This window comes from Olea europaea, chromosome 17, assembly GCF_002742605.1.
Source record: "Olea europaea var. sylvestris chromosome 17, O_europaea_v1, whole genome shotgun sequence".
Taxonomy (NCBI): domain Eukaryota; kingdom Viridiplantae; phylum Streptophyta; class Magnoliopsida; order Lamiales; family Oleaceae; genus Olea; species Olea europaea.
Window position 1 is genome coordinate 12,067,564 of NC_036253.1, and position 16,730 is coordinate 12,084,293.

Genomic DNA, 16,730 nt, shown 5'->3' on the forward strand with positions numbered 1-16,730 from the left:
ATTTATTAAAGATTTTTTATCTATATTTTCTTGAGGGCCTAATTGAAGGTTTTTATTCATTGTAGTGGCTTTGGTTGCAATTTCCTAGTAAGGGTATTTTTGGAAAGACAATTGTTCAAAGGCTATTTTTCAAATGTTTTTATTTTTTGGTCTATTCTCACAAACCTTCCTTTTATTTAGGCTAAATTGAGGTATTTCCTGAGTACATGGGCAAATTCCATCCGCAGTAACTAAACTTCAAGGAAAATTTCAATTGAATCACTAAACTTTAATTTATACCAATTAAATCACTAAAATTCACTTTAGCTTCAAAATTCACTATCCCGTCACATTTTGTCACTTATCGTCCCTAATTTAACAGAAATTGCTTATTTAATGTCATACGATAATTAATCTACTGTATATTTATTAAGTAGCATAGTAGTATAATAGCATGACACACAATGATTGCGTCAAAAATTTATTATGGAGAGACTCTTAACTAAGCCCCTACTTGTTACGAATTAAAATCTTGGTTTTTATTTAAGTCAAAAGTAATAATTAATTTTAAAAATATATTTTATGGGGCCCACTATTTTTCTACCATATATATTATCAAAATTTATTAAAGCCCCGTTTGGTACCCATTTTTGTAAGAATAAGAATAAAAAATATAATTGTTACGAGACTCACACAAGAGATAGAAACTCAAATATGATATCTTGATATGATTGATAACGATCATATTTTTCATTTTTATGGTTAAAGAATGAGAATTAAACAAGGGCTAAAAATCTGATTTTTAACGACAATGCTAAGAAATTTGTATATGTGTACAAAATTGGTGTACACGTAATTTAAAGGGTGTCGACACCCATTTTTATGGAAAAATGAATTTTAGAATAGTAGATTGATGGAGAATGTGTGGATGAAAAATAAAGAAAAGTTTTTAATTTATGTATAATATTATTTTAATGATAAATGTGTGATTAAAAAGAAGAGAGAAAAATATATTTTGATAAAAATGAGAATCAAACGGACCTTAAGTCAATTTTGTATCATTTAACTTTTGAAGAAAATAATTAATAAAATAGAAAAATGTGCTCAAGATGAACTAGCTATATATTCAAGAAACGTAGCCAATGATATGTGTCCACATGGCACCTCGGGGGAATGACCGTTGAACACCTCATAAAAGCGTCTCTTCCCCTATCCGTTCAGAAATCAAAACTATCTTTCTTCCACAACCAGAAACACACAAAACCCAATTCTACACTTCTCTTCGCTACAGTTTTTACAGTTTCTCACACTACATTTTCACGTTATGACGACGAAATGATCCCAAACTTGAGTTTCTGAACAAACTCTTTTGAATACACACACAGGTAGTTAAATAGACGAAAACTCAGCACAGAATTTCGAAAATGGAGTGTATTGCAGGTCGAAACTTGGCAGCCATGGCGGTTTCAGTATGCCCAACAGTCAAGTTATCAAGAAGAAAGAGAGTGAGAAGCAAAATGGGTTATTTTCCAATAGATACGTATGGTTCGTGTATATCAAAGATTTCGTTTAGAGTGCGGTGTGGAAGTTCTAGTGCTGGAAGCGATAGTTGTGTGGCTTTGCCTGTAAAAGAAGATTTTGCTGATGAAGAAGACTATATAAAGGCTGGTGGGTCTGAGATTTTGTTTGTTCAAATGCAGCAGAACAAACACATGGATCAACAGTCTAAGTTTTCTGATAAGGTAAGTTTCTTCCTTTTTTTGTTTCTTTTACATTCGTATCCTTCGTGTATTTTTTTGAGGAAACTTCAGAGATTTCAGTTGAGAATTCTGTATAAGAAATCTTTTCATTAAAAATGAGGGTTATTATCATTGTAATAATGCGAGTTTTCACAATTTAGCATCAGTGTGTGTCAAAGCCTTCATATAAGTCGTCAAAAATATTTATAATTGTGATCCAAATTCTTGAAAGTATTTGAATCACTGTATAGTTGTACACTTTGAGTGTGAGATTTAAACTTATAAAATAATTTGAGATTTGGATTTGCAAGTACGATACAATGAAACTTAGGTCCTGTAGAATCCTGTCGAGATATATGCTGAAACTTGGGCTCTGAATGTGGTTAGTTCTTAAGTTTTAATTTTCGAAATGTTTCTAATGTGTGATCTTATTGTGTGGATCGAATGAATGAAGACATATTTGGGGGGGTTTTTTTTTTTTTTTCAGCTTCAGACTTCTCTTTCCCTTAGGCCGTATACTCTGTTTTCATCCCTGCAACCTGAGCTCTCTTTCTCTGCAATGAGACCTGAACTTTTTTCTTTCATCCTTAAATTCCTTCATAAACTCTACTGATAAATCTCGAACGCTTCTTCCAACCTTTAAGCTAAATGTCCTGAATTGACATCATCTTCTCTAAAAATCTTTCATTTAAATGTATCTTGAGCTTTAATTTCTTCACTGACCTTTACATGAATAACCCTCCACAAACGCCAACCTACTGGTTAAAGAATGTACCTCTACATTTTGTTGATGACACTGTTGTCTCGACTACAAGTTACTGGCTTGAGGACATGCTCTAGAAGATGACAAAGGGTTGCACACAGTTCAATTTGGTTTTCTTCTAGTTATATTTTAAAGGTCCCTGTGCTGTCTCTTTGACAAATGCTCAAGCTGTCTTTACATAATATGGTGCATATTTGGCAAAGTTTAAATTTTAATGTAAACTGATCAAACATACTTTTTCTTATAGATTTCATAGGAGCCACAACATGCTACAAATTTATAATCCACGTATTCTGTAGGACCCGCAACATATAAGCACTACCATAACCCAGCTTGAGCTACGATTGCATAATTACTAGAACACCTAAATTTTCAACATTGTTGCATATACCAGAAATTTAAAATATCTGCCACATTGATTTGGTAAACAGAGAAACAATTTAGCAAATAAAAAACAGTGAAATGAGAAAAAAAAAAAAAAAAAAAAAAAAAAAACCAAAACAATTTGCCAATAAATGGGAAATGTGCTTCATCTTCTTGTTGTGTTACTACAAACCTTAGTAAGTAATATCAAGTGAATGTTACCTCATATTGTTATTAAAAAAAATTTAATTCTATGTAAATATTCATGGTAAGATATTGTAAACAACTTGACAATTCATCTTATTAGCATGTGAATATTGTGATTCGCTTGGTATGTGTACTTTCGTGGCCTAAAAATGAAACGATACCAAACTGCAGGCCTTTACCTTTGTGAAACTGAAAAGGAATTCGAAACCATAACCCAACAATTCCATCCTTTTTGGTTGGGTATGGTCAGTTTGGTCTGGTTTATAAATTTGTTGAATATCAATCCAACTTAAATCCTACTAAAAGGAGTTTGGTTGGGATAGCAGTTCTTCAAGGTGAGAAATACAGCTTGCATAGTAGGATTTGAGGGTGGCACAAAAATCTTATATCTCTTAGTTAGTAAATCAGCACATGAATGTGGAATGATTAGTAAACAGTAGAATGACGTGAGAATGAAACTGATCCATTTTTTCCTTGATACGACTGTTATTATGACATATAGCCGTCTGTCATCTTCATGAATTTTTCTCATTTGTGCAGTTACCTAGAATACTAGGTGATGATATACTGGATTTGGTGGTGATTGGCTGCGGACCTGCTGGTCTTGCTCTCGCAGCTGAATCAGCTAAGCTAGGTTTGAATGTTGGACTTATTGGACCAGATCTTCCTTTCACAAATAATTATGGTGTGTGGGAAGATGAGTTCAAAGGTGCTAATCTTTATTTGTTTTATGTTATCTGCTTGTTTCAATTGATACTGAATATAGGTAACTAGAAACTTATATACATACTGCAATGACAGTAGTATTATATTTTCTTTCATGCAATCTTATTTTGATTTCTTATCATGCTTTAGAAGTGGAGAAAGACATTTTACATGGTTGTGCATGCTACTTTCTTAGTTTCCTTGCAATACTATTGTTATTCCCACCAGTGCAATCTGGTGAGGTGGAGCACTTTGAGATACTGCTGCTGCTCCTTGATTTCGTTTATTTTACTAAGTGAATTAATTAGTGTAAGAGGTGAAACTCATCGGTTAATTTATGCCCACATGTGATGCAAGAGCTAGACTGTGATCCACCCCTCTCTCTAGAGGAAAGAAAAGAAGCATGTCAACCACTTACCAACTATGAGATGATACGGACGAATGGAAACTAAGATATCGAGAACAGTAATGAATTAAATTGATTGGATTAACATGTTAGTATGTGATAACATGAAGAATAACATGGAAGGTATCTATAACATCATGTACTAATCTTAAATGCTACAACATGGTACACACCTACTTTGTAGAAGGGCTGACATTGTGTTTCCAACATTTAGTAGTTCATGCCGTGTATAGGTGTCCATGATCTTAAAATTCAACTCAAATCACAATCCTTTTTTTAATACTCTGTTATAATATCCTGTCAATTGATTTTTTCTTCAAGGTGAGAAATACAGCTTGCATAGTAGGATTTGAGGGTGGCACAAAAATCTTATATCTCTTAGTTAGTAAATCAGCACATGAATGTGGAATGATTAGTAAACAGTAGAATGACGTGAGAATGAAACTGATCCATTTTTTCCTTGATACGACTGTTATTATGACATATAGCCGTCTGTCATCTTCATGAATTTTTCTCATTTGTGCAGTTACCTAGAATACTAGGTGATGATATACTGGATTTGGTGGTGATTGGCTGCGGACCTGCTGGTCTTGCTCTCGCAGCTGAATCAGCTAAGCTAGGTTTGAATGTTGGACTTATTGGACCAGATCTTCCTTTCACAAATAATTATGGTGTGTGGGAAGATGAGTTCAAAGGTGCTAATCTTTATTTGTTTTATGTTATCTGCTTGTTTCAATTGATACTGAATATAGGTAACTAGAAACTTATATACATACTGCAATGACAGTAGTATTATATTTTCTTTCATGCAATCTTATTTTGATTTCTTATCATGCTTTAGAAGTGGAGAAAGACATTTTACATGGTTGTGCATGCTACTTTCTTAGTTTCCTTGCAATACTATTGTTATTCCCACCAGTGCAATCTGGTGAGGTGGAGCACTTTGAGATGCTGCTGCTGCTCCTTGATTTCGTTTATTTTACTAAGTGAATTAATTAGTGTAAGAGGTGAAACTCATCGGTTAATTTATGCCCACATGTGATGCAAGAGCTAGACTGTGATCCACCCCTCTCTCTAGAGGAAAGAAAAGAAGCATGTCAACCACTTACCAACTATGAGATGATACGGACGAATGGAAACTAAGATATCGAGAACAGTAATGAATTAAATTGATTGGATTAACATGTTAGTATGTGATAACATGAAGAATAACATGGAAGGTATCTATAACATCATGTACTAATCTTAAATGCTACAACATGGTACACACCTACTTTGTAGAAGGGCTGACATTGTGTTTCCAACATTTAGTAGTTCATGCCGTGTATAGGTGTCCATGATCTTAAAATTCAACTCAAATCACAATCCTTTTTTTAATACTCTGTTATAATATCCTGTCAATTGATTTTTGGCCAACTTTGGGGCCGCACCATCATTCTTTCACATGCAACTTCTGGCTCATCTTACCATTATTTTAATGCTGTATTTACCATGTACTTAAATGTTTCCTAACATTCGGCCATTAGAATTTGGGAATGGTTGTCATAGTAAAAAGTATATTTTTCATTGTTTTGTACACTTCTTTCTCAATTGCCCATACATCTTATATAAGATGATTTTTCTTAAAGTCACTTCTCTTTTATTTCAGATCTAGGCCTTGAACGTTGCATTGAACATGTCTGGCGGGATACCATAGTATATCTTGATGATGACGATCCTATTTTTATTGGTCGTGCATATGGACGAGTAAGTCGCCATTTGCTCCATGAGGAGTTACTGAAGAGGTAATATTTTGTTATTTTGAATCACACGCATTTACTCTTCTTACTGCATTTGATGTTTGTAGTACTTATTCCACTTTTCTATACCTTAATAATTTTCCTAGGTGTGTTGAGTCAGGTGTTTCGTATCTTAGCGCAAAAGTGGAAAATATTGTTGAAGCCTCAGGTGGCCACAGACTTGTAGAGTGTGGAGGCAATATTGTGATTCCTTGCAGGTATGGCTGATATAACCATTTTCCAGCAAGATATAAGATTTCTCCTCATTTTGAAGTGTCTAACTAAGACCTATAGGCTTGCCACTGTTGCATCTGGAGCAGCCTCAGGGAAACTCTTACAGTATGAGGTGGGGGGTCCACGGGTTTCTGTCCAGACAGCTTATGGCGTCGAGGTTGAGGTAGGAAAGTAGTAGATTCCCGACTCCGTCATTTGAATTATGTCTTTCTCTATGCTTGTAAGTTGACAAGAAATTCGGGACCTTATTACTATTTGTTTAATTGTAATACTTCTGTTTATGATCTTCCAAGCTATGAGGTTGACATTGTAACTGTTAGAATTGCAATTCTTTGATTGGTGATATAATTTTTTTTTGCCATATTTTAGGTGGAAAACAATCCGTACAACCTGGACCTGATGGTTTTTATGGATTACAGAGACTACATTAAACGCAAAGTTCAAGGCTTAGAAGCACAATATCCAACCTTTCTTTATGCAATGCCCATGTCGCCAACAAGAGTATTCTTTGAGGTTCAATGTTTTTAGTGCTTATTTTTTTGATGCACTCCTTATTATTCATTATGATGATTTTGTGCACTAAAATAATGTGTCACAGGAAACCTGTTTGGCATCAAAAGATGCCATGCCTTTTGAACTATTGAGGGATAAGCTTATGACAAGATTAGAGACAATGGGTGTCCGGATTATAAAAACTTACGAAGAGGTATTCGACCTGTATACTTTATTGTTTAAATTACTAAAGTGGAGACATACTTATAAATTATGTACAGGAATGGTCTTATATTCCAGTGGGTGGATCCTTACCAAGTACAGAGCAAAAGAACCTTGCATTTGGTGCTGCTGCTAGCATGGTCCATCCAGCCACAGGTAATGAAAGAATAATTGTTGCCTTTGTCTTCTTGTCTTCTTGTTCTTGAATGAAATTATTTCATTCTTTTGTCACCTTGCATTTATCAGGTTATTCAGTTGTCAGATCATTGTCTGAGGCTCCAAATTATGCATCCGCCATTGCAAATATTTTGAAACAGCGTCGTGACCGGAACATGCTTATCACTACAGGAATTACAGAGAATATCTCAATCCAAGGTACATGGAAAGTGAATAATATCTTACCTTTAAGCTTGTCGAGGTTCACTGGAAGTTGTGTTTAATAATTTTTCAATCTTGTTTGGACTCTGGTAATGTGGTTTGAACTAGTCGGTAAACCTTTTTTCCATTGAAACACCATCAAAACTTAGGTCGGTTTTTTGCTGCCCCCCTTTGCCTAAATGGTAACTTTATCTGGTTAGGAGTTTGACAATGAACGAGTTCATGTGACTAGAAATTTTGGATAATTTAGTTTTTGAAAATACCATGTTTGTCGTTTGAGATTGTTGTCATCCCCAACATGCAAATTGTGGATGTAATTTCAGCTTGGAATACCCTCTGGCCGCAAGAAAGGAAACGACAACGAGCTTTTTTCCTATTCGGATTAGCACTCATACTACAACTGGATATTGAGGGGATAAGGACATTCTTCCACACATTTTTCCGTTTACCAACTTGGTAGGTTTGCATCTTCTCCATTTTCGTGTTTTCCAAGAATAATTCTTCCATAGTTATATGTACTGCATAGATTAAGTTACTTATTTTGCCAAACATGGTATTGAAAATTACTCTTTTACAATTAACTTATTTTTCTTTGTACTTGACATGATCCTTGGCTAATATGATAATCTCACAGGATGTCGCAAGGATTTCTTGGTTCAACTCTATCGTCAGCAGACCTCGTATTATTTGCATTTTATATGTTTGTTATAGCTCCAAATGACCTGAGAAAAAGCCTTATCAAACATCTGATATCTGATCCTACTGGTGCAATTATGGTAAGAACTTATCTTACAATCTAGAAAACACTTTTTGTCCAGCATTTTCGGAAGTCCCAGTTAAAATGAGTATCTCATTAAACTCGCCCATGCTCGTTCGTGTAAATAACTTTTGTATTTGATAAGTATTCAAACACATAATCTGAGTCTATTTCTCCATTTCTGGTTTGAATGATGTGAAGTTCTACTTGAACCTAAGAATGCTGAGAATTTCTCTATCTGCATCCACATTTTCTTTAACATCACCTCTAATTATTGTCTAAAATCCGAATTTTTTTTTATCATAAAAGAGCATGAATTATTAGATTATCATAAGTGAGATAAGAGAATATATACAGCAAACAAAGCTTTATTCTCAATAAATTTAGCATCAAATAATATTTGACTAAGTTTTGGTTGTAAATGTATTGCGACACTTCTAATCCAAGCTTAAAACTGGCTATGATAAAATATAGATAGAATTAGACGAGAATACATATTATAGACCACAAACCTTTGTTTTCTTGTTTTCCTTTTGCAGTTAAGGTGGTCTAACATGTATTTTCATCCTTGCTAAACATTGAAGCAAATGTTATGGATTAAGCCGTAATCTTAGTTAATAGAACATTAATACAGATTTCATAACTTAGCCCCTGTTTGTTATTCATTCTTTTTTTCTACAGTACTCATTTTCAATCATACGCTTTTCATTAAAATAATATTAAATGTAAATAAAAAACTTTTCCTTTTTTTTTTTTGAATCATACATTTCAACATCAATCACTATTCCATAATACATTCTTTACAAATAATGGGTGACAAACACACGCTTCAAATTGCATTGCTCGACAAAGTTCACATCAACTCAATTAAGTAGATTAGCTTGTTTTCAATGAAGACATTAAATATTTTAAAGAGATTTTATTTACAAATGCATATCAAGAAATCATAGATATAAACCAAATACTCTTAGTTCCTAATCCAATATGCCATAATGTTCTCTCTTTTTTCCCTTTATTTTTCAACTGTAGAAGAATGAAATAATTATTAATTATTATTATCTATCTAGACAATTTCCTTACCAACAGGTTTTAGTTCTTATTTGGAACTTTTATTAGATAATTAATAGCCCCCTCGCAGAAGGGGGTCATACTGATCAAAGCCCAGACCACTGTTTACTGAAAATGAGGTCTCTACAAAGTTGTAAGACCATGTTTGGGACTAACGCCTCCCCTGTGGCCAAACAAATAGTAGCTGATTGCATTTATATAAAAGAGATGAAACTGAACCAATAAACAAGTAATGCTCTGCAACTCATGGATAAACTTCACCTGATTTTTTTTATTTGAAGAATATCTTGAACTAGAAACATTTTTTATCAGCGGTATTAATTCGTACTTACCTATCTTCGTAAGTCTAAATACATAGACATCAATGGCCAAGTATGGCATACAATCTTATTTATACACAGAGCTTTAAAGTTTCTCGACGCCATTCAGCATCATTCAACTTGTGTAAATTCAAGGGCATTGGCATCAGGATCTCGTGTGAAAATTGCCGGTCTCCCAGAGCGACTGAGGGTGTACGAGATGCCTGAAAATTTGAAAACTGGGTATGAATTCAGATACATGTAAAGAACATCATCGCGACGTGGAAATCCTATTAAGGTACCAAGGTTTTTGGAAATAAGGCAATGAATGATAAAGCAGCTAATAAGATGAATCACCTTCTTTATCAAGAATTGCTTTCAGTTTAGACACATCCCGAATTGCTATGCAAGTATGACGATCTCGACCACCATGTTCTGGTCGGCCAGTTAATGGGTCGGGATTTGGAAGCTCCATTAAGTGTATCATCTCAGACCCCACCCACAACCAAGCACCCCTGTAAGGGAGCTTATCATGTGGTCGTGCCTCATTTATTCTAAGACCTGATTACTCTAACAGTTAGCATTTTCTTACCCCTAAAGAAAAAGAATAGTGTTCATCAGCTTTATGGCATACAGAAAATTTACCGAGAATATTCTGGTAAAACTGCAATGACCTTTCAAGGTTCTCACATAAGATTCCCACATGATGAACACTAAGAACTCCAAAATCTGCACAGACAGACGTTTTCTATCAAGTTTAGCATCAAATGGTCTTTTGATCTTCGGTTAAGTCTCTATGCCAAATTATGAGATATCCAATTCAACAAATGAATGACCTCAGAATAATCATCAAAGCAATTGGAAAACTACTAGTTTATTCTCACTCTCTTCAATACATAAAGAGTAGAATATAAAATTGGAAAAGTACTTGTTTTGCTTTCTTTCCTTTTTTGTGAACGATCCATAATCAAAATCAAAAGTCTTATGGTGTTTTGATGGGGTTGACTGAAAACCTTTTTCTTCTAAGCCTTCTGTTTTATACAAAAATCATTAAGCCCATGTTTGAGCCACATTCTAGAGAAAAATGCATTATTCATGTCAAATCAATGGGCAATGTGTGGTTATAAAATAAGGAAAAGTTTTAGATTTTTGTGTAGTATTATTTTATTGAAGAATGTGTGATTGAAATGATATCAAATCACTGTTGAAGAATATATATATATTTTTTAAATAATGTGGCTCAAACAAGCCCTAAATGTGTATTCGTTAGGACTCAACCAACATAAACATTTGTAGGTAGCCACAAAGCGCATCACTTGAGCACTTCATAAATCTAGTACACAATGGTATATGTAAAAGATGAAAAAGAATGATTACCATTTGTTTCATCAGCTGCCTCGACATTCAAAGATTCTTTGGCAAGCACGTCAGCTTTGAAGGATGTTTTAGATTTTATCGTCAGATAATGCCCATGACATCCACTGGTTCTTCTAGCAAAAAGATAATCTCTGTTTGACAACGCTTTTACTGGGAGAGCTTTTGCATTTCCATCATTGAACTAAGAAAAAAAACCTCAACCAATTAGCAGGCTAACAAAGAGCTGTAAAACCCGGTGATTTCAATAATGTTAAAACGTATATAGTGGCAGTAAGTGTAGTGAAAGAAAGAAATAGATAGTGGCAGTAAGTGTAGTGAAATCATTATCGGATAAAACTTACCCAGGTACATAATTCTAGTAATTTTGCAACTTGGGGTGAAATTTTTTAGTTATAGGAGCGGCCACACGCTACTTGGTAATGTTATATTTACTTCATTCACAAACAATTTGCTGCTGCTGGGTTCTAATGGAAAACCACCTCCTGGCTATAACAAATTCCAAAAAGAAGTTGGCAGACAACAATCCAACAATTTTCGCTTAAGTGCTTGTTTGGTAGGAATTTTAGACCAATTAAAATCAATTTTTTGACCGTTATTTCACTATTTCAGCCGTCACTTTTAAATTCTTCTCTCATAGATAGGACCCATTTTATCTCTAACGGTCAAAAAATCAATTATCAAAATCTCCACCAAACAAGCTCTAATTTTAGGAGGAAACTTGTATTCATGCCATTCAAAATCGAGTTTCTCATCCACTCCCTCTCAACTTCTAAAAAGAAGAGGGTAGAATTTTAATTTATATATCATTAAGGGTTATGACATTTGGTGAAAGTAAACCTAAAACATTTAATAGACAACTATTATTCCTTTATATGGAGAAAGGATATTTGAATTAACATATCTGTCTCTTAATGAAGAGATACGAAGAGACACACCTCTTTAAGAAAGGAATCATTTTTTCCCCCAAACGCATTCACAAAAGACGTGACTGATAGACTTATGGTACCAACTAAAAGAATGTTGTAAAAAATTTTGAGCTTTCCTTTTCATATCTTGATGCTTAAGGGTATGATAAAGAAGTGTTTGTCAAGAGAGGCATTTGGCACTTATTTACATGGGTTGCGGGCCATAAAATCGAGGAATTTAGCATTTCTTATCATTAGTAGAGATGCATCAGCAGTTTGGTGGCACTGGGTCCCTAATTCTTTTTCAATAGAGTCGTAATGCACTTTAATGCATTGGACAATAAAGCAAGAGATCTATTGCCACCTAATTGATGATGTATCTCTACTAATGATACGTAGCATTACTCTGCCCAAAGGTGATGAGTGATGACCGCTGGAGGCCTATGTTCAAGTCTTCGCCTTTGCTAAGTGGTGATTAATATACTATTATCTTATTTTTGTTATCATATTCAGTTGAATCAATGTGCCTTTTATATTGACAACTATTATTCCTTTCAATGGAGAAAGGATATTTGAATTAACATCTCTGTCTCGTCATGAAGAGATACGAAGAGACGTTTTTTTCTCATACACATTCACAAAAGAGGTGATTGACAGACTTATGGTACCAGCTAAAAGACATGTTGTAAAAAAAATAAAAAATTGAGCTTTCTTTTCGTATCTTGATACTCAAGGCTATGATAAAGAAGTGTTTGTTTAAGTCACAAAAGGAACATATGGCACTTAATTACTTGGGTTGTGGGCCATAAAACTGAGGAATTTAGCATTTCTTATCATTAGTAGAGATGCAAAGAAGTTAAGTGTCACTGGTCCCCTGATTCATTTTTCAATAAAGTCATGATGCACTTTAATGAATTGGACAATGAAGCAGGAAGCATGTTATCAGGTGATGCATCTCTACTAATGATGGATAGCATTACTTTGCCAAAATGTGATGAGTGATGACCGCTGGAGGCTTATGTTCAAGTTTTTGCCTTTGGCAAGTGGTGATTAACATACTATTATCTTATTTTTGTTATCATATTTAGCTAAATCAATGTGCCTTTTATATTGAAAACTATTATCCCTTCCGACGGAGAAAGGATATTTGAATTAATATCTCAGTCGCTTCATGAAGAGACACGAAGAGACAGACCTCTTTTAATAAAGTAACCTTTTTTTCCTCATACACATTCACAAAAGTGGTGACTAACGACTTATGGTACTAGCTAAAAGATAGGCTGTAAAAAAAATAAAAAAAATAGCTTTCCTTTTCATATCCCGATACTCGTAGTTATGATAATGAAGTGTTCCTTAGGTCACAAGAGGGAAATTTGGCACTTATTCACTTGGGTTGCGGGCTATAAAACTGAGGAATATAACATTTCTTATCATTAGTAGAGATGCATCAGCAGTTAGATGACACTGGGTCCCCTGATTCATTTTTCAATAGAGTTGTGATGCACTTTAATGCACTGGACAATGAAGCAGGAGACCTGTTGCTACCTAATTGATGATGCATCTCTACTAATGATGGATAGCATTACTCTGCCAAAAGGTGATGAGTGATGACCGCTGAAGGCCTATGTTCAAGTCTTTGCCTTTGCCAAGTGGTGATTAATACACTATCATCTTATTTTTGTTATCATATTCAGCTGAATCAATGTATATTTTATATTGACAACTATTATTCCTTTTGACAGAGAAAGAACATTTGAATTAATATATCTCAGGCCTCTTTAATAAAGTAACATTTTTTCCCCTAGTATACGTTCACAAAAGTGGTGACTGACAGACTTACGGTACTAGGCATGTAAAAAAAAATTGAACTTTCCTTTTCATATCCTGATACTCAAGGTTATGATAAAGTGTTTGTTAAGTCACAAGAGGGACATTTAGCACTTAATTACTTGGGTTACGAGCCACAAAACTGGGGAGCATTTCTTATCATTGGTAGAGATACATCAACGGTTAGGTGGCACTGGGTCCCTAATTCAATTTCATTATAGTCGTGATGCACTTTAATGCATTGGACAATGAAGCAGAAGACCTGTTACCACTTAATTGATGATGCATCTCTACTAATGATAGATAGCATTAATCTTTGTCGAAAGGTGATGAGTGATGAGTGCTGGAAGCCAATGTTTAAGTCTTTGCCTTTGCTAAGTGGTGATTAATATATTATTATCTTATTTTTGTTATCAAATTCAGCTGAATCAGTGTGCCTTTTATTATGATCAAGGATTACTTTATCAACCGTCCCTACTGAATATGATTCCCAATTTTACATAATATGATTGAAAAACAAATAACCATAAATCTATAAACAACCAAAGATGTAACTAGTTATCATTAAACCGATCTGAGTATCCTGGGCTATAGCTAGAAAGTTTTAATCTTGACTATCAGTATTATCTTTATGCCCTCTATTATTCGCAAAAGATAAGCATTAGAGCTGTGGAAAAAATTCTTCTTCCCAAATGTTAACCACATCACCCCATCTTAGTTGGGATTTAACCAAAATTATCTTGACTAATGGCTATGTAAAAACAATACCATGATTCTCAACGATCAAACTCAAGAGAGAATGATGTACACAGGCAGCTTCTGAAGTACTAGCAAAATGAGATATGCTTAAAGTGTGGAATGCAAATAGAATGCCACAATTTAAAGGCACATGAACAATACATTGCTTTAAAATGATGCAACAAAAAATTTAGTCACGTGCTTCATGAGGAGAGAAACAAGATATCATAAATCAAAATGAAATACTTTGCACAACGTTTTACAACAAATGGAAATTATAACATGAGCAAAATATTTTCTATTCTACCAATTTCATTTGATCCTTCATACTCCAAGTATATACCAACCAAAATTACATGATTAACAAGAAGCTTAAGTTTTTGCTCCAACTTTCTAGTTCAACTTTTCAGTTAATTAAATGAGTGGACACTGAACTTTATTCATGGTTACTACTTGGCCACTGAAAACTAAATGGTTACCCAATGCTCACTAACATATTCATTAGTTTATCCATCCATCACCAAAGTCAATTCCATCTATACAAGTGGACAAATATTTTTACGTGTCAGATGAAAAATGATGTGGCATACAAAATGGGTGAATCATAGCAATTTCATTAGAAATTTGTATTTATAAATAACAAAAAAAAAAAATAAAAAGTTAAATTAAAAAACGTTTCTTCTACAAATCACTTCTTCTCCCAAATCCCGCCATTTCTCCTCAAACCAAACTAGTTGCCACCATGACCACGACCTCACCTCTGAAGCCTCAACAATGATTCAACCCACAAAACCCACTCAAAGTTTTGCAATATTTTATGGATTTTATCAGATCCTAATTTCAATAGCAAATGAAAAAAGATTTGATATTGGAATAAGAGAGAATTACCGAGGGATGATGAATCCAGTACGGCTCTTAAGAAATAGGTTGAATTGAGAATGAAGGTTCTAGAGGAAGCAAATGGTGAGATTTTCAGGATTTGAGAGCCCAATTGGTTTAAAATAATTAAAAAATTTTGCACCTAGTATGGCAGTACCCAGTAGCATTGTCCAAGGAATTTAGCTAAATGGCCGCTCATTCCCTCTTCCTCTCTCTCTCTCTCTCTCTCTCTCGCTCGCTAGATACTGCCCCCACCCCATAAATCATAAATGTGTATACACTTCTGGGCTCTTAACATGTTATCTTTGTGTTTGTGTAGAAATGCAAACAGTGAGGATAAAAGTTCATTTCGACTCTTGCTTTCAACAAATCAAGATGCCATCAAATTCAAGAACCCTCCACCACAATCCATGAAGAAAGTGCAGATCACGACATAGAAGAAGGGCAGAACGATGAGTTAAAGAGCAGAATTTTCAGATTCAACACTCCTCAAGAGGAGCACCGCCAATATTTTACAGAAATGGATTGGGGAAGGCAACAAAATCACCATCTCTGACCTCTGAAGCATCTCTGAAGACCTAAGAAAATCCCACCGTTATCTAGGATTAAAAAAAAAATGTTGGGCATCATGATCCTGGTGAATATTGATTGAACAAAGATTAACAATGTTGGAGAAATCGTTTTACAAACAACAATTTATGCTGACGTGGAGAGATTAACGGATTCCATTTGCCGCATCATCTTTTCATCTGTCATTTGGAATTTTTTTGCCACTTGTACAGGTAAAATTAAGAGTAGTGATGAATGAGTAATTTGATAAATACTTCATTGAGCATTTGGTAACCTTTTATTTTCAATGAACATGTGGTAACCAAGGATAAATTTCAGTGGCCACTCATTTAATTAACTCTCAATTTTTTTCTCTGATATTGGTTCATATCCACCTTATTAAGCACATGAATGATTGATAAATAACCATTCTTTAGCCATTCTCATAATCTAAAGCTCCATGAAAGAAACAAATATATAGTTAAATTAAAATGAATAAGTTACCAAATAATAGTATCCCCAACTTATCATCAATTGATTTTACTTGTTTCAAACCTAAAATGAAATTTATCTTGTTAACATTATAACAATTCTTCAAGACGTAGATTAGTGAGGAAATCGATACATAGGGCATCAATCAAAATTAAAATTTTTGATGTTCAAAATCTACACTTCGAATTCCTCGAAACCCTATTCTCGCAATCACTCTACCGCCATAAACAACCAACAAAACTGATAATTAATATATCTAGAAAACATAAAATTACAAAAGAAATATGATTTTTACCTGGTTGAAAGGCAAGTTCAGAGCAGAGCTCAGTAGAGAAGCCATGGTTAGAAAACTCCCTTTTCATTTATATTCTTGTTCTCTGGTTTTATATTATCTATTTGGTTAATCCGTGGCCCAAAACACGTAACCTGAAGTTCACGGCTGTGGATTTCTGGCGGAAGAACACCACAAATTGAAGTTTAGGGGTAAATCTGAAAACATTGTGGGTGTTTTTTGTGAGATTGTGAAGTTAAAGGACCCCAGGGCCGAGACTAGTCAAACTGTTCGTGCATGAA

The 16,730-nt window shown here is 34.3% G+C and overlaps 2 protein-coding genes across 2 annotated transcripts; one reads left to right on the plus strand and one right to left on the minus strand.

Moving 5' to 3' along the window:
• The first annotated feature begins 1,205 nt into the window (after window positions 1–1,205).
• Window positions 1,206–8,183, plus strand: LOC111366340 (lycopene epsilon cyclase, chloroplastic). The gene is made up of 11 exons (XM_022987090.1): window positions 1,206–1,721; window positions 3,592–3,760; window positions 5,811–5,946; window positions 6,048–6,158; window positions 6,235–6,337; window positions 6,544–6,687; window positions 6,773–6,880; window positions 6,948–7,044; window positions 7,135–7,263; window positions 7,590–7,722; window positions 7,901–8,183. The coding sequence occupies exons 1-11, from the start codon at window positions 1,404–1,406 to the stop codon at window positions 8,064–8,066; spliced, it is 1,614 nt and encodes a 537-aa protein (XP_022842858.1). The 5' UTR covers window positions 1,206–1,403; the 3' UTR covers window positions 8,067–8,183.
• A 1,215-nt stretch (window positions 8,184–9,398) lies between these two features.
• On the minus strand, window positions 9,399–16,605 carry LOC111366341. The gene is made up of 5 exons (XM_022987091.1): window positions 16,453–16,605; window positions 10,768–10,948; window positions 10,036–10,119; window positions 9,748–9,951; window positions 9,399–9,614 (listed from the first exon to the last, which is right to left on the minus strand). Exons 1-5 carry the CDS (start codon window positions 16,495–16,497, stop codon window positions 9,523–9,525), a joined length of 606 nt encoding a protein of 201 aa, XP_022842859.1. The 5' UTR covers window positions 16,498–16,605; the 3' UTR covers window positions 9,399–9,522.
• Window positions 16,606–16,730: the final 125 nt, after the last annotated feature.